We start from the raw sequence: 22,361 nt of genomic DNA on the forward strand, positions 1-22,361 counted from the left end.
ATGTTCCTAGATCTAGAACGTAGAGAACACAAGAGTACACTGAGAGGGAGAGAGACCTTCTGTACCACCAGTGGAGCTCGATCCGGCGGCCATCTCGTGTTCGTTGATGGAGATCCGCTCAAGGGCGGCGACGAGTGAAGCAGAGAGGTCGACGCCGGGCCGACGGTGTCGAGGACGGTGACGGGGACGGCGGGAAGGAGTCGGCTGCAGTGAAGAAGGCGAAGGTGGGGCTTCCCGCTGCTCCAGCGCTCTTTCTAGATCGGCTAGGGTTTAGGATGTGGGAGAGGGTACTGGCGGCGCGACGAACTTCGTTGTGCGTGCCCCGGCCCCTTCACCCCTTTTATTTTAGCGCTGTGCAGCGGGGGCCCACCAACCATTAAGGGTTGGGCGCCCCCGATCAGGGCGCGGATTAGGGGCCTAATAGACCGTTGGGTCTATTAGGAAAAAGATCAATCTAACAAGTTTATATATGGGCTCCGCAAAGCCAACATGTTTTTGGCCGAAAATTTAGTGTGTTGTGGAAAATGTGTGACTTGGATTTATTTTCAAGTTGCTAAATTCATAATTTGGCTGAGAAGGCAAAGGATGCGGTGTCGCAAAGCCATTTTTGAAGTTCACGACCTTCTGTGCCCTATTTGGAGAAGAATGACCGAGAATCACATGAATGAGAAAACAAAAGTGGTCATGGAAGCCTTCAAGGTTGTTTGGTTGTACCATAGTAAAAAAAAGGGTAATGCTTTGAATTCTTTGTTAGGATGAATAATAATCCAGAAATGTGTCCTGTGTTTTCCTGAGCGGGTTGCACATAAAGTTATACTTTACTTTCAGCGCTCTAGCTGCTAGCATATAGTACACATGTTGATGTGTCCTAATAGGAAAATCTATAAAAGCTACTCCCTCCATCCCAAAATATAGCTATGTTTAGAATTTTTCAAAGTAATTTTTCATATTTGACCAAAAATATGAAAAAATGTAATTAATTGAAAATAAGAAAGGTTAAATGTTAATTGTTATGGTAGGTGGTTTCATCATGATCAACTAATATCATTGTTATCTTGCCAATATTTATGATTTCTTGCCAATGTAGCTATATTCTGGGATAGAGGGAGTACATTTTTTTACATCTTTACGGACAACTACAATGGCATGATGAATCCAGTAATATGAATAGACTCCGCAATTGTTTTCAACATTGAGTAAATGGCAATGCAAAATTATGTGCTAAAGTTAGCAATTCACATGCCTGTTACTACACTGCAGTATGTTACACTTTTAGATAATATAATGTCCTCAGTAAATGACATACCCACAATTCGTTCCCAATAAGGAGCACATCCTACAAAACTTGCCAAGTATTGAGAACTCGCAAGAACCACATAAAGATCAAACCAAATATATTATCAATGTACAAATAATAAAAAAATCTAATTTAAACATGAATATCCTTTTCCATATCCATGAGGCAGTTTCAAGAAAAGGAGGCACTTCCTATTTCTAAGAATTCCTCGGAATAATGTGTTTTTATGATAGATTTATATGGTTGGAGAACTTCCAGTGATTTCTTTTGGATTGAAAAATATTTTCGAAAACCATGAAATGATCCCTTTTTTATTTCTTGACTTAAATACTAGCTCCTTTTTTGAAAAATAGTATGGCAGAAGCTTTGTCGATTTATTACTGGAGGCAAGAGCAAGAACCAAATTGGCCATGGCTTATGAGTCACAAAAAAAGTGGATTGGTTTTTATACATTTTTACACTAGCTGAACTCTTTTTCTAAGAAACTACGGGAGCCCTTCAAACGCACATGAGCTGAAATGTCATGTGTAAAATTCCTGTTGATGAACTCCATGACAATATATTCCTTCAAAACTCATGCATTTTTTCTCCGAAAACCCACATTTCCTACTAAGTGGCACATATGCAAGAAATAAAGGAAAATGCATAGAAAGAAAGGGCAAATTGTACTCGAAATGTGATCTTACATATTTCCTGCTTTTCCTGTTCTAAATGATACATCCAGGAATGAAATTAGCTTCTTTAACTATACCATGCGTACAACTCTGCACCACTTCCTATGAAGCGTTCCTGAAACAATCTATTTACATTGAAGCACTTTTAGCACCCATCTCTGTAAGAATCTACTGGCAATGCAAGAGCGCTGAAGCAGGTGACACGTGAACAGGAAGAGATCACGACGACCCCTAAACTCTGGTGGGTACATCAAATTTGGTTGATGGAATGTTCAATCTACCTTTGGCATGTACAGGTGTTAGCTTCCACCTGAAAGTTATTGTCCAAAGAAAAAAAAAATCTATATCATTCATTTGAACGGAATCAATATCATTCATGCACAAGAGTAGTGGTTTCAGAGATCAATGAAATTAGGTTCACTCTCTACATGCTGGAGAATTCAAATCAGATTCGTTTTCATTTAGTTTGTATAGGAAAGTCATCACTACTACTAATGGACTGCAAGGCATTGTAAATGTATGATTACCTTTGCGCCGTACATCAAATTTTACCTACATGATAATTAAGTTTTATGACACTCCCTGGAATTGCTATGATGTGAATTTTTTAATACTTTTCATATGATATTATTGATAACATTTAAGCAATACTGGGACCAATTGTTGCATTAAGAAGGATACCATTTCTTGATGTAAGCTCCTTCTCCACTTCTGCATAGAGTTCCTTCAATCTATTCGAGGAATTGGAAATGATGTTCTTCGTGACCTTCTTTTGTTGCTTGGTGCTCTTTAACCATGCAATCCCCAACAAAACTTGCACATTGCAGGTGTTTGTTTTCGATGGTACATTCGTCATATGGTACTTTAGCTGGAGCTGCATAGTTGACATGATTTCATATTAAAGTTCAGGAAAAACATTGGGAGAAAAATAACACATGTTGATTTTTCTAGATAACACTATTAATGTTAATTAAGTTGTTTTTTTTTCAATTTGAAGAGTCAGAAACTCAAACAAATCATATGTTGAAGTGAAAGAAACAAAAACTCCTAAAGAAAATATAATATATGATGCATGGAGAATCAGAATCTTACATTGTAGTCTCCAAGTAGTACACCTTGGAGGGTCATCACCTCTTCAACAGCCCAGCCATCTCGGTTCACCAGGCTATACTTTTGCTGGGTCGTGGTTGCTTCACCTCCATAGCGTGATAAATTTTTGTCGAATTTGTAGCTCGTTTGCCGTTGTTGTATATTGCAACCTACAAGTTCCCATTCTGTTGCAGAGTAGTCTATACAACCGGCCTTTTGCATCACTTTGTGTTCCAGGGGACCTCCTGAAAACATCTCCATCAAGGACTCAACCTGCAAATGCAGATCTTTATAGGGAAGCTCCAGATTGTGTTTTGCAACACCACTTTGAAGGTAAAAGTGACACTCACGTCAACAGAAAGAACTGACGACAATATTTCAGACATTTTGACATCTGCATGGGTGAACAAGGTTCCGCCTTCTTCAGGCTGATGTTCTTTTGGTTCATCTTTTTCAATCACCTCTCCCTTCTGTTCTGGACCAAGTGCTCTCATTTTCCATATCGCCGTGATTATTCTGTGAGATTTAGGTTTATTGATATGATTTATTCATTCAAGAAGTAGCAGACTAGTCTGATAAGGGGTCCTAGTGGGAAAACAATAATTCAGATTAAGAGCCTGACTACTTGTTCTATGATTAGTATAAATAATATTTAGAATACGAGGTAGTTAGGTTTTAACATTCAACAATAGTCAATGAAGATCAACTTGCCATTTTAAATGTCTTTAGGCACAATGCGTCCAACAGTAGAAGCATTTAAAAAGAGAACAAATTGAAGCTACCTGTAAGCATCGTTGAACGAAACAAAGGATTGAAAATGGAATTTGAGTCTTCCTTGATGATCTGTTCCCTTGGCACCATGTTTTGCTTCTAAACCTCTATCCTTTCGGAGGACGATCATCAATGATGGGCTACCAATTGACAATGTTGCAGGGATAACCTGGATGTCATCAACATCTTCCCACAAAAAGAAAAACTTGGTTTTGTGTCCAAATATGTTTGAATAAAATCCAATTATTCTTGGAGAGAAAAAGAGGCGTCCCTGCAAAAAATAACAATTTTATTTAAAAAAAACATTGGCATCAAGAAAAATAGACAATGGCAAAAGTCAAATGAACCATCAACCAGTTCAAAACTATAGGCACTTATTTGCAATGGTACAGTCACAAGATTCAATAAAAACATTCTACATATGAGAAGCTACTTGAGAGTTGGGACACTTGCAGATTCCATTTCAAATAAAAAGACAAGTAACAAGAAGAAAACCATAACAACCTGAAGTGGCATCTTCCGTTTTAGATGGCAGGTGAAATCATCGATGAGGAACTCTTCTGGAGGGAGAGCAAATAGCTTCCGGAATGCTGCATTTGTTTGGGTTGACCGCAAATTTATCTGCATAGTATGATCTACATCACTGTAGCAACTGAATAGACCCCTTAAAAAACAACTGAATAGACCGATTATCATCTCAAATAAAAACTGCTCAACTTACCTTTTTACCAACTTCCTTCCCCATTTTTGCCAGGTAATTCATGACAACTTCAGTCCCCCTTGAGTTGTTCAAAAATATTCTCAAATGCAATTTAGGGTTACTTGCTTGATCACACTTTCCACCAAGAGGAAGCCATATGTCAGTTAAATCTGACAAATTGTTTTTCAGAAAGTTCACTTCCGTGTGACCAATGATACACTGTCCACTTGAATCATATATAGCAATATCCATCCTTGATGGAGGATCATCCATAGCATCAAATTCAAATACCTCTAGAAAGGTAAATATCAAATCAGTCAATAAACGGTAGAGAAATATCAGTTTTGGTTGTTCTAGAAAATTTGAATTTCAGCTACCCACCATTCAGAGTAAAGAAACACAAGGGAAGGGGAAATAAACTAACCATTCCATTTTGGATCTGATGTCTGAAATTTAATTGAGCTTGTTTTCCTCTTTGCATTGCATGTAAAAATAACATAGAGATCAAATAGGTCAGATGAACCAGTAGCTGTTATACCAGTGCCTTCGATAAGCGCAACAGTAAGCAACCAGCCATCGCCATGAGCTTTGACCCCATGATCACTACCTAATACAGGAAAGAGTCAAAATGTTTAACCCAAGTGAAACTACAAGACAAGATCGAAACGAGTATGTAGAACTGAAGTGGCTATGTGGGGCCCGTACGGTGTACGCAAGACATTCTTTTCAGAACAGTGCATTTGCTCTTTTCACGACAGCAAACCCCATCAATACAAATAGCTAATAAACTTATTTGTAATTATACTTTTGTGTACAAGGATTTCATAGATACTGAATTGAGTTAGTTACCTCTTTGCTTCCATGCGCTTAAAAAGCGCCGTATTACTTTGACAATGTTCTGTCCTTGAAGAATCAAAACTGCACAAACTACAACTTCACCAATTGAATCTGGAAGGTCAAGACCAAAGTACTCAAGCCCATGCATCACATCAGGCTTGGACAAGTGAAGGTGAGCTATAACATATAGTGCAATGGCAACAGAGAATATGAATGTAAAGTTCCCGAGAAAGCGGACAATTAACCTCCATCCTGTTTCCTTTTGTGCATGTAATGAAGCTAAAATCTTTTCTTTGTTTGAGTTAGCATCATCAAGCTCAGCTACTTTAAGCTTCTGGGATAGTACTTCAGAAAACTGCGCAAAACCTTCGGTCACGCCTTGTTTTGCACCATTTTCAATCATTCCTTTTATCATCGTGCTCTGAACAAAGTTCACCCTCCAGCTTACAGTAAGATGCGATGTTTGTTCTTCAGAAGGTAGCTGAGGGCCTGGTGTAATACAGTACAGTATCTCTACCTTGAAACAATTTCCGCAGGGAACATCAGGAGTGCTAACAACAGAGAACACTGCAAAAGAATTTCCGGATGCTTTCAAGTACTTCTGCTCTTCTGTGGCTTTACAAGCTTTAACCAACTTGCTTGCAGCTTTTGTGTAACTTAATGTTCTTTGCACACAACTATCATTAGTATCAAGCTTCCATGGCTCAAGTTGAAACCCACTTGTTCCTTGAAGCTCTGATACTGCTGGCCAAAAATCTGAATTCGATGAAAACAAGAGGGAATTCAACTCGGTTGGTGCAGCAACATAAGATTCGTCAACCAGTACACCACCAGGCAAGTTCACTGGCATTTCAGTGCCTTGATCTTTTGACTCCATGATCTTCAGTAGTTCATCAAGGCTTGACTCGGATGTTATGCTCTTCTCAGGGTTTTCACGATCTTCTGATGAGTTAACCTTTGGCTCTTGGAACTGCTCAATGGACTCAGTTTCTGATGTGGCCGAATGCACAGGAGCTTCGACAGGTTTCCCGAAGAAATAGCGGGACAAGACCTCTACCACTGATGATGGGTTTGCAATTGTATTAGTATCTGCAGCTGGTATAGGTTCAGGGGCCGCTTGTTCCGTGATGCTCCGAACTGGTAGCTCCGGTATGCTATATGGCAATCGTTCAAAGCTGCTATGAGATGTCCGGTCGATGCTAGAGACGATTGATAGGTCGATGTAGCTACTTGTTGATGATAATGTTGCAACTTTGTGCTCACTAGGACTGTCTGAGCTGGACGCTAAGTCATCTGAAGCAGGATGTGGAACACTCTGCGATTCGTCAGATACATGGGTTCTTGTAGATAATGATATGTGTAGGCAAACCTCTCCTGAAACAAAACAGAATAACATGATCTTGAAATTACCGCTGATACGAAACTGAGGCGGTAACAAAAAAAATTCCATAAAAACCATAACCCAATGGCTAGCAGAATGTATTGGTCTAAATAAAACAGTTGAAAAACAGCTAGTACTTGCAATAATTGCTTTTTGTGCTGCTTTTTCATGCATATTCCTCATGATTGTTCAAGCAAATAAACTCAATTATCATTCCGCAAGCAAATTCGACGACTGTTAAAAACTATTCACATGAATTTGCATTGGAGGTGCGGAGAAAAAAAAGAAAGGAAGAGCAAGAGAAGCAGGTTGAAAAACCGCGCAACTGCGATGATACCGCGGCATTTCTTCTTGGACTTCTTGCTCTTGGGCTGGAGCTGGTACCACTGGGTGCCGAGGGAGAGGTCGTCGGTCTCCATGACCTGCGAGAGCGGCAGCCGGACGAGGCCCAGCAGGTCATTGCTGAAGTACTTGTCCTCATTGAGCACGGACACAACGAGCTCCTCGGTGACGTCGCCGACGAGGAAGCTGAACTCCTCGTCCCAGGCGGGGGCGAGGCTGCGCTTGACCACGGCCGTCTTGGCGCGGCGCTTGCCCAGCTTGAGCTTCACGAAGGGGTCGCTGGAGCCGTTGAGGTGCACGCCCGGGAGGCCCCTCGCCTCCACCACGCGCACCAGCAGCTTCATCGGCGTCACCCGCCGCGCATTCTCCGCCGCCACCTCCGACAGCGTTGACGCGCTCCTCGACGGCTTCGTCATGGCGAGATCCCGGCGGCGGCGACAACCACGACCATCAAATTAAAGCCGAATCCTCACCCTTGTCGATGTGAGCCCACAAGAAATTCGTTGGAAAAGAAAACCAAATTTCTTGGGGGGCAGAATGGATCAAGGAACGCGAATTTTCCCGGCCGGTGGTTTTCTGCCTGGTTTGGAATTGGTGGTGGGAGTGGCCGAGTGGGAGAGGAGGGAATTTCCTCACGTTCGACTGTTCGAGCGCTCGCCGGTTTTGTTCTTAGCCGTTGCCGCGCCGTCAAGATGCGCACGCGTGAGGATGGGTGCTCGCTGGCCGTCGGATCGGCGGGAGCGCATGGGACTGGGCTCCGTGCCGCATGGGCTGCTTCAGGTTCAGCTTTCCAAATATAGACGACCTGGGAGAAGAATGCATGGGGAACCAGGTTCCAATCAAACACCTTACACCACTAGCAAGTGGGTCCCACGTGCCAAACATAGGAGAACCCGAGAGAAGCAAGCAGGAAGCACATGCAATATCTATTGTCGGGGTTCATCCTCAACATGATCAGTGTCAGAGTGAATTTGAAGTTTACGAGTGAAATCTAATTCTAAGTAACCTGTTGAGAAATTGGTGCCCCTAACCTTAATGTTTAGGGTTTAGGGCTAATTAAAATTAATATAAGAATGATGTCAATAATTATAATTATCTATCTCGCATCCTTTTTCATCTATTAAATATTGTAACACATACTCTAAAATATATATTTATCATTATCTAGTTACAATAGATTTCATTTTGCATCACACCTCCATATGTATGAGATATGTATTTAGTTGAACTATTTGTTTGTGAATCGGTATTCTTACCTCTTCCATCATATATGAATATATGGTGACATATATCATGGGTAATATTTTTATATAAACAATAATATAAATAATATATTAATAATGATAGAAATGATAATGTATAATTTTTATTGGTGCACTTTAATATTTTATTATAATTATATAATTTAAATTCAGATTTATGAGTAATTTAACTTGTAACAATAATGACATAATTGGATAATTTATCTACAAATTTAGGGTGTATTTGTATTATTTTATAATGGTATAGGTGGGTTACACAAAGATTAGAGGTTATTTTAGATTTTTTTATAATAACAGAGGTGAGTAATTTAGATACATATTTACGGGGTTACTTTAGTCAATTTTTATAATGGCAGAGATGGGTAATTTATTAGAAAAGATAACTGATCCGCTGATTATTATAATTGGAGTTGTTGGATTGATGACCAGATGTTTCTGATTTTGTGAGAATTTATAGGAATTCTCTATTAATTTTAGAGTGTCCACCTAGGATCCTAGGTGACTTCATGTGGAGGCTCCAAATGAGCCTCTAATCAGTAATAGTTATAGGGATTCTCTATTTTTTAGAGTGTCCACTTAGGATCCTAGATGACGTCATGTGGAGGCACCAAATGAGCCTCTAATTAGTAATAGTAAGAAGGTGTCAGCTAAGAACATCGTTCCAGCTCTCCGAGAAAATGTTCCAACACTTAAAAGGTAAGAAATATTTATATTACATTTTACTTCGTTTGTAATTGTAATCAACACAAAGGTTCAATAATCAGATCCAAATGATCTATATATAGCTCCACAGAAGAAGAAAAAAAAGTCGTTCACCCACCTCCCACCTACTTGGGCACATGTACGTAGCTATGTTGATTCGGTTGCTCGCACTCGGTAACCTAGTTGCTGCTGATCGTGCACACGAGCTTATTCCATCAAAGAGGAGCAAGACCAGTTTGCAGTGGTGCCTGACACGGGAGGCATACGGTGAGGTGGTAAGGGAGCTGAAGCCCGTGAGCCAGGGAGCCCCGTGAGCCAGGGAACCGATAGATGTCCCTAAAACCAGATAGTTTAACATGGACTGAGGACATGTGGGAGTAACAGAGAAACAGAGAGGGAACGAGCGAGTCAAGGGCTCAGGAGAGAAAGCAGGTGGGGTTCCATTGTCACGCATAAGAACAATGGTCTTGGCAAAAACCAGATGGTGCCGATTTCATAGAAATTTAGTACGGCTCGTTTCATGACCAGGTCAAATTGTACTCAATATTTTGAAAAGAAGGGAGCATATTACATAGCCATGCGAGTTCAACTTGTAACTGCATAATCATTTACATATATATAACTGTCCAAAAGCACATACAACATTAATTATAGAGAAGATAAACACATATACAATAAATCCGGTATCAGTTGGAGTACTGCCACAGAAGAACAGTTGTCTCGCCTTAAGTATAACAGCTCAAGTGTATTGCAGCTTCAGTTCCCAGGCCTATAAGAATAGTCTGCTAGCACAAAGACAAATTCAAGTTAGCAAAAGTAATGGTAGCAAAATCTGCGCAAAACGAATGACAAGTGGTACATGTATCTGAATGTTTAAATACAAATGATACAAGCCAAGTTAGCTCATTTACATGATAGAAATCGATATATGGCATACAATGTTGACGCTCCCAAACTCTTAAGATAGTGACAAACATGCCAAGCCGTGGAGGAGTACCTTTGATTGGTGAGGTTGTTCTGACTGCTGTTAGCCTTGGACCTGTAACGAAAACTATAGAAGCTGAAGGATCACTGCAAATTATTCAAGGTATCTCCTGCAAATACGGCCACAGGCAAGAATGTCCAACTTATGTTCAGGATATGATTCTTTCAGTACCCTGCAAGTCTTCCTGAGGATGGATCTTACTTCAAATGCTTGTATAGGTAATAGCACGCTTTCTTAAACATGTCAAGCGTGATATCTTGAAGAGGACGACTCTAGGCAAGAAATGTATTAAACTAAGAACACTTGTGAAATAAATTTGATGCTGCTTTCCTAGGAAAAACAATTGAACCAATCCATCTACCCCTCCGGGGTCTAGGGATCAATGGAGCCACTGAAGGAACCTCCTTCTGCCTTGGAGGTTGGAAGATCCTCCACGAGGAGAGGTCGCAAATAACTGGCTGTCAGCACTCTCTGAGCTTCATTGTAACGAGCCCAAGTAACCAGGTAAAGCCCAGCGATGATGAAGAGTCCCCCGATAACACTGAAAAGAGTAGAAATACAGATGTAAACAAGGACAAAATTTACAAGTTGGCGGTGACATGTCCAACGAAGGCCTCCTGAGGCGCCGGTGCGTAATGGGGTTCTTGAGCGGGTCGATAATGTAAAGAGGGGTAGAGGTAGACCTAAACTGACGTGGGATGAGTCGGTTAAGAGAGACCTTAAAGATTGGAATATCTCTAAAGAGATAGCTTTGGATAGGAGCGCTTGGAGACTAGCTATCAATGTGCCTGAACCTTGAACTTATTTCTTTCGGGTTTCATCTCTAGTCTACCCCAACTTGCTTGGGAAAAAAGGCTATGTTGTTGTTGGCGGTGATCTCACAGTGAGATAAGCAATATTATCCACAGCTAAATTCATGAAAATGCCATCATTCATCAAACACCAAAACTAATATCATTTAGCTTGAAAGAGTATCAAACTGATGAGCAACTGATAATTTGGTAAACTCATGCTGAGCCACGAATTTAAAGGATCCAAAACTTGAGAAACCACCAAAACACAATGTTGAAACAGCAACTTGGTATAGTTATAGGGTCGAGAGTTGGATCGGACCTTCCGACATAAATTGGGGTTCCAAGAAAAATAGTTGAAAGCAAGGTAGAACATGCTGGCTGGAGTGGATTGTACAGAGCGACTAGAGAGGGTCCAAGAATTTTGTTTGCCCAAGTCATGATCGCATAGTTCAGACAAGATGCAATAATTCCCTGGTGGTATAAGCAACAAATGTGGTTAGACAACCAAGGAGATTTATATATCTCAGGTTCTCAGCATTATCATACAAGTAAAATCTATATACTTACAGCATATAAGATAGCTATGACCTCGGTTGTTGTCAATGCCCACTCGTGGAGCCCACTGGTAGCAAATACCCCAGTCAACACCATAAACAGGGTGGCAAAGGAATAGGAGTAAGCAGTCAAGGATAAGCTTGCAGGATATTTTATCAGGACCGGAGCCTGGAGTAGTCACAACAGAAAATGACAACAATTTGTATCAATCATGAACATATAGAAAAGTAAACTTCGAAAAAAAAGACATTCCATTGCGCCCCCGAACATTCTTCGTGTATAACAAAAACAAAAGAACGTAGCATGATTGACTATTAGAGCTCCAAAGTTTGCATTACCTGAATGACCAGATAAGCACCCATCAGGAAGCAATTTCCAATAAGGCACAAGACCCCAAGATGCCATGTTTCCACACCATATCCGAGCATGGATTTGGTCAACCACTGAGCAGAATAGGCGTTGCTACTCCATGAGCCGGCCAGAGCATTTCCCTCTGCTGCAACGGTGCCTCCCATCCCAATCAAGGATGGGCCTCTGTAGAAGACCATTAGGACAGCACCAAAGACGCACACGGCTGTGCCAAGAACCTTGACAATTCCGTCTTTAGTGAAGATGTTGATCACCTCAACACTGGAGAAAATATGTAGAATTTTGTTAGAATTCAGTCGACGTTTGAGACCGCGGCCATGTCAGGAGAAGCGCTTCCGATGCTTACCCGACAATTGCGGCCAAGATGAATGTGAACACCGGTATCGCCGGCTGGAACTCCGCGGCGTAGGAGGCGTTGGTGAAGCTGAGGCCGAGGAGGAAGAGGAGCTGGTTCCCGAAGATCCTGCAGGAAGGTAGCAGAGAGAGGAACCCATTTCCCAGTGTTAAATGGTGGGAGACGAGAAAAACAACTGAAGAAGATATTGTTCCATGGGGAGAAAATTTACCCGGTGAAGCCCAGGAGAGCAAACGACGCGAGGAGCTGACGGGTCACCGGGCGCCGCACGTTCCTGCAAGAACGGACACCAAAATTACGGGAAGAATCATCATCCTCAGCCAGCTAAATAGACAATTTCACTCGAATTGACTCCACACCAAAATTCGAAACCCATTTGCAGAGGAATCCCCTAGGGATGAGTAAGAGGAGAACTAAATGTTTGCTCTTTTTTTTGGAGTTAAATACACCAGAGGCCCTCGAACTTGTCTCGAGGTGCCACTTAGGTCCATGAACTCGCAAAATTGAAATCTAACACCCTAAACTTATTAAGTTGTGCCACTTAGGTCCATACCTCTTGATGTGGTGCCACATGGCATGAATATATGCAAAAAAAACCCCTCCAAATTTGTCATCTTCTAACTTCACATCCTCCATGGAGGCCGCCGGGAGCCCACCGGTGGTGTTGCCATGGGAGGCCGCCACGGCAGTCCGCTGGAGAAGAAGACAGGTGGGCGCGATTGGGGAGGCGGCCCGGCCGCTGCGCTTGTGGAGGAGCAGGCCGAGGCAAGCCGTCGGGCAGGGCTACGCAGAGCGCAGAGCACCACGGCGGCAGGGCCACCGTGGCCTCCTCCACGCACGCGACGGCATCCCCAGCGGAGTCCAGCGCCCAAATCGGCTGCTCCCACCGCCCCGCGCTCGCCCCAGTTCGCGGACATCCTAATCCCACACGGAGACGCCGAGCCGCTGCGATTCAATCCGGTGGCCAGCCGACGGGGCAGGCGAGCGGGCGCCACGCGAGGCAGCACTGGGCGGCATCCACGGCATCGTCCCCGGCGCCGTCCCAGGCGGAGTCCCGCGGCGGCGGCCCCGTCGGCCTCCCACGGTGACGGCCCTGGGGAATCCCATGCCACCGGCACCCCCGGCCTCCCACGGCACCGGCTCCCCTCCCTGTGGCAACGGCGGCGGTTGTGGGGGAACGAGGAGAGGCGCGCTCGAGCTGGTTTTGGCAAGGAGCGGTGTGCTCGGGCGGTGCCAAGCCAAGCTGCACACCGCCGGCCACCTACAGCCGCCCGCCTAGAGCACACGTGCAGGTGACAACCTGGCCAGCCCGGCCAGGAAGGCGTGCACCAACGACATCTCGGTGATGGCCTTCGCGATTGAGCTGCTTCGCGCCGGCGCGCTGCTCCCGCTGATCCTGCCCCCGCCTGCAGTGCTCGGCCTACTCCGTGGGCGCCTCGGCCGCGTTGTCGCCCACTTCGTCGTCGTCAGTCGCGGCGCAGCACGCCGGCGGCAGGAAGCACAGGGGCTTCAACCCCTTCGCCCAGGCGCGCGAGGTCGCTCTCGTCGGTCGCTCAATGGAGGACGTGAAGATAGAAGATGGCGAATTTGGAGGGTCTTTTTGCATATATTAATGCCATGTGGCACCACATCAAGGGATATGGACTTATGTGGCACAAGTTAACAAGTTAAGGGTGGCAGATTTCGATTTTGCGAGTTCGTGTACCTAAGTGGCATCTCAGTACAAGTTCGAGGCCAACTGGTGTATTTAATTTTTTTTTTTACTCGGTAGCTGGGCAGGGGAAATTACACCGGAATTGGATAGGTGAGGGGGACAGGGACGGGGACGGAGAGCGCACCTCTCGCGGAGGAAGGCAATGGGGGCGATCGGTAGCTGGGGCAGGGGAAATTACACCGGAATTGGATAGGTGAGGGGGGACAGTGACGGGGACGGAGAGCGCACCTCTCGCGGAGGAAGGCGATGGGGGCGAGGAGCGCGAGCGCGACGAGGTCGCGGTAGACGCAGAAGACGATCTGGTTCATGCCGACGTTGAGGACGGACTTGGTGAGGACGTGGTACCCGCCGTAGGCGACCTGCACGAAGGCCATGCCGGCGTGCGCCCGCCAGGCCTCGTTGCCCGCCCACAGCAGCCGCCCGCTGCTGCTGACGGCCCACACCGACGAGGACCACCGCTGCAGCAGCGTCGGCTTGGTCTCCCCGGCGTCATCCTCCGCCTCCACATCCGGCCCACGCCCCATCCTCCTCCGCCGCCGCCGACCGTTCCCCCTGCTCTCCTCTCCTGGCGCTGGCAGGAAGAGGTTGCTGCAGCACTGCTCTTCGCTTGGCGTGTCGGCCTGGGCGTGTCTGCGCGACAGATTTATAAAGGTCGCCCACCCGTTCCGGGCTTTCGGCGGGTCCCTCCCGACACACACCTTCCACGAGCGCAGGCGACAAATCCAAGAGGGGGCAAAATTTAAGGGTTAATTAGATATGTGCCATTATAATTTCACTATTTTTGAATCACACTATTACTATTTAACAAACTATACCAGTGCCATTATAACTCTACACATGTTTGAGATACGCCATTATATACGCCTGGAAACAATTTGGGCCCAGTATCAGACGTAGGCGTATACCGTATATCCGTATGGCACAGATCTAATTAACCAAAAAAAAAACGGGATCTCATCCCTTCCGTCGCCTCGCACTCCCGCCGTCCTTCGCCCGCCGCCGCCTCGCGCCCGTCCTCCCCTGCGTCCTCGCGCGCGGGCTCCTCCGCCCGTCACCGCGCGCGCCGTCCTCCGCACGCCGCCGCTCGCTCCTCGCCGCGCGCGTTCCTCCGCCCGTCGCCGGTCTGCGCCGTCCCTGGCGGATCCGCGCGGTCCCGGCCCTCGCTCCGTCCTCGCCCGGCCGCCGTCTGCGCCGTCGCTCGGTCGCCGGCGCAATGCAGCTCCATCTTCAGCACGACGGGCTCCGCCGCCGCCTCCTGTGGAGCGAGCGTCCGTGTGGAGCGAGCCACACCGCCGCCGGTCGAGCGCCACCGTCGATGGAGGAGGGAGAGGACACGCCCACTCCACCTCCGGCGGCTCCACCCGCGCCGACCGCGGCCCCGCGCGACGGCGCCCTTCGCAGCCCCTCCCCCGTGCTGCCTCTCCGTGGATTCCCGCGCGGCGGCCGCTGCTTCCTCACATCGAGCGAGCCGCGCTGCCGCCGGCGGAGCGCACGGGCGGGCGTCCGCATCGAGCGAGCCGCGCCGCCGCCGGCCGAGCGCCCGGGAGGGTTAGGGGACCGCCGCGGGAGGCCGAGGTGCTGGAGGCTGCGACCGAGCTCGCCGCGGTGTGCGCTGCCATGAAGGACGGAGGCGGCTTCGGGATGCTTCGGGATGGCGGCGGCGGCCGCTGCTTCTTGCACAGCGGCGGTGGTGAGAACAGGCGGAGCTCGCGGCCGGAGCTCGGAACCGGCGAGCAGGAGGAGCGCGTGGCGGCGAGCAGGGCGGGTACAGGAGTAGGAGGAGCGCGGTGCCGGGCGAGCAGGAGGAGCGCGGTGCCGGGCAAGCAGGAGGAGCGCGGTGGCGGCGAGCAGGGGGGCAGCGGGCGAGTAGGAGGAGCACGGCGGCGGACCGGCGTGCGAGCAGGAGGAGGCTATGGAGGCAAACGAGGAGAGGAGAAGGAAGGGGATGACATGTGGGGGCCACATGTCAGTGAGTGGAGAGGGGGCAGGGGCGTATGGGTACCCTGCAGTGGGCCCAACATGGTGTTAGACATACATAATGGCGTATTTCATGGCAGGTGAATTGTAGTGGCACTGGCATAGTTTCTTGAGAAGTAATGGTGTGCTTCAAAAATGGTGAAATTATAATGGCACGGATCTAATTAACCCAAAATTTAAAGACCTCTGCATCTGCTGATCAGTCGACTGACCTCTGCATCTGCTGCTTTGGTTAGGTAGGGGTGGTAAAGGTAACATTTTGAACTAGAAAATTTAAAGACCGGATCCTTAAAGAATCGGGTTCTAATCTTATATAATTTGAACTAAAAATTTTAAAAATCTTATTGGGCCGTGAAGAGGCCACTACAGTCATGGCCTATTACCAAGATTTTAAATCGCTGGCTAAGACATTTAGCGGCAGAGCTGTCGTTACGGCGTTTAGCGGGCTATAGCCGACATTTAGCGGGCTATAGCTGGCTTTAGCAGGCTAAATGCCATAGCGTCTGGCCTTCCTAGAAACTATAGCTGTCTATAGCGGAAGCTATAGCCGTCTATTTAAAACCTTGCCTATTACCACCCCTATGCTTAGGTGTCTTTAGCTGGTGAAAAAATTTAGATTTTAGTATTATAGCATATTTCGTTATTACTTGACAATAATATCTGATTATGAACTAATTAGTTTTAAAAGATTCAGCTCGTGTTAATCAGTTGGACTGTGTTATTAGTTCAATTGGATTTAATAGTCTATGCATGTGTCTGAAGATTCGATGTGATAAGTATTGTACATAAATTTTTAAGAACTAAACAGCCGATGCTTGGTTGGTTTCGAGTTGGTACAAGAGCTTACTTCTAAGGCCTGGTGCTGGGGCCGGGGTGGGCACACAATTTTTTGCAAGTGAGGACTCATCGACTTTGCACTTCGTATTAGGTCAATTTCAATGCATAGTTTCATCGTACAGTTATCAAAATCAGAAAGTATGTAACTGTTCTAGATGAGTTTATGGAGATGAAACTTGTCTCTTCCCATGAAATTTTCTCCTACTCTAATCTTCTCATATCTGCAAAGTTGACGATGTGTCATAGAATTTAATACCAAAAAATTCTGCATGAAATTCTCATTCATTCTATTCGCTTGGTTTGTCAGCCAATCAGTCAGTAGTGATTTTCTGTCACACCAAATCAGCACTAGTCACTAGTACTTTTCTCTCATAATAAATCAATATCAGCCACTAGTCACAGCCAAACAAACAGAGTGATTGAAACTGATCTTGGACTAACATTAATTTTAAATCTCGTTTTTCTGCATCCACAGGCTGTTGCTGTCCGCCTGTCCGGCCGTCAGTCTGCTGTTTCTTGGTCCCATACTCCCATCCCAGCTGCCGCTCGATCTGCTTGGATAAGCACGAAACGCTGGCCTTCCAGCCCTACCATCGAGCGCTGCGGCGCCAAGCTGTATTCCTTCCCTTTATTTTTTTTATTTTCTCTTTATTCTTTTTAACAAAAAAAAAGGCGCCCCGTGCTCCGTGGTGCAATGCCTGCGGCCACTGCAGAAACTATATGCAAATGCTAGCTCCATTGCTCCAAACACTTGCATGACACTAACAAACGGATACATAAATATCATAACAAAACAATAAAACAGGGAAAAAGGGACTAGAGTGCGGAACACGGATTGCAATTGCAAACCACGCCTGGGCCTGCCATACTACGCAGCACCTGCGACAGTGGAGAGATAATCATCAGGATCTATTTGATGGGTTAAGTTGAGTACTAAATTTTAGCATGTATTAGTACTCATATAATTTTTTTAATTTCTAACTAAAATTTAGTTCATCCTGTCGGTACTTTCATTTAGATTGGTTAGAATTAAAATTAGTATTTGAATCCAAACGAAATCTCATTAGACGCGGAGGATCCACGACTGGTTCAGCTTCGTGTGCAGCAAGCTAGGAGTAGCTTGTACTAGCTCTTATCCTTACGTACAGGTTTCATAAACCATCACCATCTTCTGACATGTACAGGTTTATGTGACTGTCTAAACTCTAAATGCCTTGAATTTTCCACGGCTTTTTAATTTACTTTTTTTTTGCGAAAGGGAGATAATAGAAGTGTTTACATCGTGAGCAACAATTTACTCGACACAAATCGGAGCTCGCTCTCTCCAAACAGCACTATGACGAAGGTGGTTGGCCATCTCCGCTAACTTATGGGCGACCCGGTTTTGCTCTCTAGTCTCTACCGATATATGAAAATTTACTTAACTCATGGGCGACACGACTTTTTAATTTGTGTGTCTTTCCTTAAGAGAAACTAGAGAAAGGCTCCTACAGTACTATATATACTAGCATAGTATCTTTATGTTACAAGTAATATCATGAAATTTGTGCTTATTTACTTCATGTGAACATGTTGTGTTGTGATTGTGCGAGATGTTAATTATACGTGTTTCGATTGGAATTTCAATTGATTTACCGGGTTCCGACTAGAATTAGTATTGATTCGTCTAGACTCTAATTAGAATTTCGATTGACGAATAAAAAAATATTACTTGCTATAGAAATAGTAGACATATATGCTTGCTCGTCGAGGGGTGAACTCCTATGGGAGTCCATATACAAAGCGTGTTTTTCCTTTTTGATTGGGAGTATATAGGGCCCGTTTAGTTCCCAAAAATTTTCACCCAAAAATTTTCACCTCCTCTTTAAACACATGTAGGAAGCATTAAATGTAATTAAATAACAAAACTAATTACACAGTTTGGATGTACATGACGAGACGAATCTTTTAAGCCTAATTAGTGTATGATTAGCCATAAATGCTACAGTAACCAATATGTGCTAATGATGCGGTCAAAGACCTCAAAAGATTCGTCTCGCGATTTCCAAGTGAGTTCTGAAATTAGTTTTTTAATTAGTGTCCGAAAAATCCTCCCGACATCTGGTCAAAGGGATAATATGACAACCAAAATTTTTTGGTTTTGCAACTAAACGCGCCCATAGTTAATTTTTTCAGCTATCAATCACTTTTAGCACACTAATAAGATTCTGACACATCCTATACAGAAAAGCAAAACTGAGTGTTAGATCTATCTTTTCCAATCGGGAAAGCAACAGATCTGAACAATAATAAATCGAGGGAGGAAATCACTCTAAAATCAATTTGTCGTGCTATCTTGCGTGCTTGAAATCCAAGTTTGCAAGAAAATCCAACACGTCTCTTTCATGTGACTCTGCTTTCCCCTTGAGAAAAAATAAATAAAATGACAGAGATATTATATCAGGATTTTGCAGGATAACAGATTTAATATGGCACATTGCAATGCAGATCCGAGGAAACAAAGGATAGAGATGGGAAATAAATATTTGGTAATTAACATACCAACTTATATCAACAAGCATCCACATATCCATTGACGTGACATGGATTACTTCGATATGGAAGTAGTACATCTTTGGCACTGTATCGAGGATCTATTGTAAAATCCTCGGGTAGATACCAAACTAGTTGTAATAGGACGAAAGTACTCGATATAGTGGCAGAGCCACCAGTATGACGGGTAGCCGCCATACCTGGCGGCCAATCATAGCGCCAGTTCCTACGAGATTCAGCTACAATGGAAACAGATGTCTATCGACTGGAAATTGGAGGAAGAAGACGGTAAAATATTTAGAGCATCTTCAATGGATTACCCATATCTCTCCCCAATACTAAAAGTATGTTTATTTGGTAATAAAAGGTGCTCGAACATATTACCCAATTCAAAGGCAGGTCCAGATTGTAAAATTATTCCATCCCTCATGTCTCTTGAATGTTGATCCGATGGTCCGGATTGGAGTTTCTATATTTTGCATACGAATGTGGTTTGCATAGCATACGTTGCATATATTGCCAGTACCTAAATCTTTTTGTTGATCGCCAAACACACCACTCTCTTGCTCAAATATAGGAGATTCCTTCCTCCATCATATCTTTTGAGTAATCTGCTATGGCACTGGTTATAAAAAAAATGTAAATAGTATTATTGATAATGGAGAGAGAAAATATATAGAATATGAAAGATAAGTAATCTGCTAGAGATATTCTTAGATTTTAGATTTTTAGGCCATCGACCTATGACCAGCCCATTTCCATAAGTTGAATCGTCAAAAATTGACATCCGAAGTTGTCGTCGTCCGTTTGTTCGTCGTCCTCGACTGCCTCCGCGGTTCCTCACCCTCCACCGTCTGCGTCTTCGTCATAGGTAGATTTTAATCCTGTCTCCGCCACTAGATATAGTCATAGTAGAACTCCTAGGATCCTAATCGACCAGGAGTACCTTGATTCAAGGCATGTTGCCCTACTCTCCGAGTATAGAAAGATGGGTAGGGACCCAACAAATATAACAACTCCATACAATCACACGCAACTTCGATAAGCACGAAACGCTGGCCCGTGGCCTCCCAGCCGGCCAGCCAGGCAGCCAGCCCTACGGCATCAAGTGCTACTTGCACGACACTAACCTAAGTCCATGAATGATTAAGCGCGGACGATCGACGACTGCTTCAGCTTCATGTGCCGCCAGCTAGGATAGCTAGTACTCACCATCATCTGACATGTAGTACAGGTAGGTTTATGTCACTGTCTAAACTCTAAGTGCCTTGGATTCTCGCTGCCTTTTAATCAGTCTTATCATTCAAAAACGTGATAAGTTAACCACAAATTATATTATAACATGGACAAAATGTGCATGTACATGGACTACTAATGTGACTCTACGCCTGCCCCTGAGGCTATTTCCAGCGAATAGCGGATGCGGAAAAAAGCTTCGTATACGCATCGGGCCCCCCACTCGCTAGGTGATAGGAGAAGGCCCGTTCCAACAGCGGTGCGGATGCGGACGCGCAAACAACAAGCAGGCCGCCGGCCGCCGCGCGCGGGCCCACGGAGATCACAGACGACGACCGATGCGGTGAAGAGAGAGAATGTGTAGATATGCGGTGCGCATTCGGCCTTCTCGTATTTTTCGCGTCCGCATCCGGGAGCTGCTGGAGCGTGCTACGGTACCCTGGTAGTGCGCTTTTTCCGCATTGGGGATGCGATGCGAGTGCTGCTGGAAACAGCCGGAGTCGTCCCCTATGGGCGACTCGGGCGAGTCCAAGCCCCTCCGCCGTCACCACCACCCCTCCCATCCTGACCGCCACCTTGCCGCTTCGGAGCAACCACCGGAAATCCAAGCGGTCGCTAGGATGGTGACCGTGGGGCTCTTCCACTCTCTCTCCAACTCCCCCCCCTCCGGTCCCACCGCCACCGACCACCCTCACCGCGCTGACCATCCGCTAATTATTGTTTAATCATGGATTAATTAGCATCATTAGATTCGTCTCGCGATTTACAACCCATCTGTGCAAAAAATTTTATAAATAGACTTCATTTAGTACTTCAAATTGGCAAGATTCCTTCGCAAAAATTTTTGTGTTTACATGTAAAGGGAACTAAACAGGGCCCTACTCACTCTATTCCTTTTTAACTGTCGTCATCGGTGTGCGTGCCACAAATTTGACTCGATTGGTAAAAAAAATGTATAATATTTGTATCTCCAAATAAATTTGTTAAAAAATTAAATTAAAAAATATATCTAAAGATATTAATTATGTATCATAAATATTAATATTTTTATATAAAATTAATTAAAATTATTTCTCGGGAAGCGAAAGCGACAGTTATTTAGGGACGGAGGAAAGTACCACTCAACACTGCAGAAGCTGAAACGTGCACATGATACAGAAACACAACGTGCCCCGGCGTCGGCGCGGATCGTGAACCACTAGAACTTGCTGCGTGCAGATCTGTCAGCACCTGGACTAGGAGAGGCGAGCGCGAAAGGAAATGCGTGGGAGGTTTGTGTGTTCTGTCCATCGTTCCATCACCCGTTTCGCAGCCAAAGATACAGGTTTTCTCTGCCGCAAACAGTACTCGTTCGAATTCCTATGACCCTTTCGCTGGATTAGAAAAGAAAGAGCTCGGTCAGAACACGGATCCGCTTCGCTTTGCTTACCTGGCAAGAGAGCAGAACAGGTCACCTGAACCTGATACGCTGAGCCTACCTCACACCCTCACTTATCTACTTGTGGAAGAAGTGGCTTGGGGTGTGTTTAGTTCCCACCAAATTTCCAAACTTTCCATCACATCTCCTATCACATCGAGACATTAAATATAGCAAATAACCCATGCATGGAGTACTAAATGTAGTTAAATAAAAAAACTAATTGCATAGTTTTGATGTACGTTGCGAGACGAATCTTTTGAGCCTAGTTAGGTCATGGTAGGACAATATTTACCACAAACAAACGAAAAGTGCTACAGTGTGCTACAGTGACTGATGCGACTTTTTCTCCCCTTTTCATCTCATCTAAACACAGCCTTGTTCTTGTTGTGTCATCTTTGCACCAAATTTGGAAGGCATGTTTTGCAGGGGTCTTCTGCTCTTCTGGCTTCAAATACTTTTGCAGCCGTGCTTGCACGTCTGCCTATACACCATCCCTTTCTGTGCCATATGTTTTGCTGGCAACAGAGCCAAG

At 45.0% G+C, this 22,361-nt stretch overlaps 2 protein-coding genes across 7 annotated transcripts; both read right to left on the bottom strand.

The window, feature by feature from the left end:
* Positions 1-3,009: 3,009 nt before the first annotated feature.
* Positions 3,010-7,656, bottom strand: LOC120668756 (C2 and GRAM domain-containing protein At1g03370-like). 2 transcript variants are annotated; one of them, XM_039948540.1, is made up of 8 exons: positions 7,087-7,650; positions 5,381-6,742; positions 4,956-5,138; positions 4,553-4,824; positions 4,336-4,452; positions 3,843-4,102; positions 3,411-3,576; positions 3,010-3,333 (listed from the first exon to the last, which is right to left on the bottom strand). In XM_039948540.1, the coding sequence occupies exons 1-8, from the start codon at positions 7,505-7,507 to the stop codon at positions 3,052-3,054; spliced, it is 3,063 nt and encodes a 1,020-aa protein (XP_039804474.1). In that variant the 5' UTR covers positions 7,508-7,650; the 3' UTR covers positions 3,010-3,051. The 2 variants fall into 2 exon arrangements, with proteins under 2 accessions (XP_039804474.1, XP_039804475.1); XM_039948541.1 differs by lacking the exons at positions 3,010-3,333; positions 3,411-3,576 and having other exon boundaries at positions 3,839-4,102; positions 7,087-7,656.
* A 1,945-nt stretch (positions 7,657-9,601) lies between these two features.
* Positions 9,602-14,451, bottom strand: LOC120668757 (WAT1-related protein At5g45370-like). 5 transcript variants are annotated; one of them, XM_039948546.1, is made up of 9 exons: positions 14,056-14,451; positions 12,325-12,387; positions 12,105-12,221; positions 11,728-12,019; positions 11,402-11,557; positions 11,154-11,305; positions 10,212-10,581; positions 10,053-10,094; positions 9,628-9,837 (listed from the first exon to the last, which is right to left on the bottom strand). In XM_039948546.1, the coding sequence occupies exons 1-7, from the start codon at positions 14,349-14,351 to the stop codon at positions 10,413-10,415; spliced, it is 1,245 nt and encodes a 414-aa protein (XP_039804480.1). In that variant the 5' UTR covers positions 14,352-14,451; the 3' UTR covers positions 9,628-9,837; positions 10,053-10,094; positions 10,212-10,412. The 5 variants fall into 5 exon arrangements, with proteins under 5 accessions (XP_039804476.1, XP_039804480.1, XP_039804479.1 ...); XM_039948545.1 differs by having other exon boundaries at positions 9,967-10,094; XM_039948542.1 differs by having other exon boundaries at positions 9,602-9,837; positions 10,053-10,581.
* Positions 14,452-22,361: the final 7,910 nt, after the last annotated feature.

Source organism: Panicum virgatum, chromosome 4N, assembly GCF_016808335.1.
Source record: "Panicum virgatum strain AP13 chromosome 4N, P.virgatum_v5, whole genome shotgun sequence".
NCBI lineage: Eukaryota > Viridiplantae > Streptophyta > Magnoliopsida > Poales > Poaceae > Panicum > Panicum virgatum.

Coding starts and splice junctions, on each gene's coding strand:
- LOC120668756 (XM_039948540.1), bottom strand. CDS start 7,507: ATGACGAAGCCGTCGAGGAGCGCGTCAACGCTGTCGGAGGTGGCGGCG. Junction 4,825..4,955: donor ATCAGATCCAAAATGGAATG/GTTAGTTTATTT, acceptor TTACCTTTCTAG/AGGTATTTGAATTTGATGCT. Junction 3,577..3,842: donor TCGTTCAACGATGCTTACAG/GTAGCTTCAATT, acceptor TAAATCTCACAG/AATAATCACGGCGATATGGA.
- LOC120668757 (XM_039948542.1), bottom strand. CDS start 14,351: ATGGGGCGTGGGCCGGATGTGGAGGCGGAGGATGACGCCGGGGAGACC. Junction 11,558..11,727: donor GTGCTTATCTGGTCATTCAG/GTAATGCAAACT, acceptor TGACTACTCCAG/GCTCCGGTCCTGATAAAATA. Junction 10,582..11,153: donor ACCCCAATTTATGTCGGAAG/GTCCGATCCAAC, acceptor TACTCTTTTCAG/TGTTATCGGGGGACTCTTCA.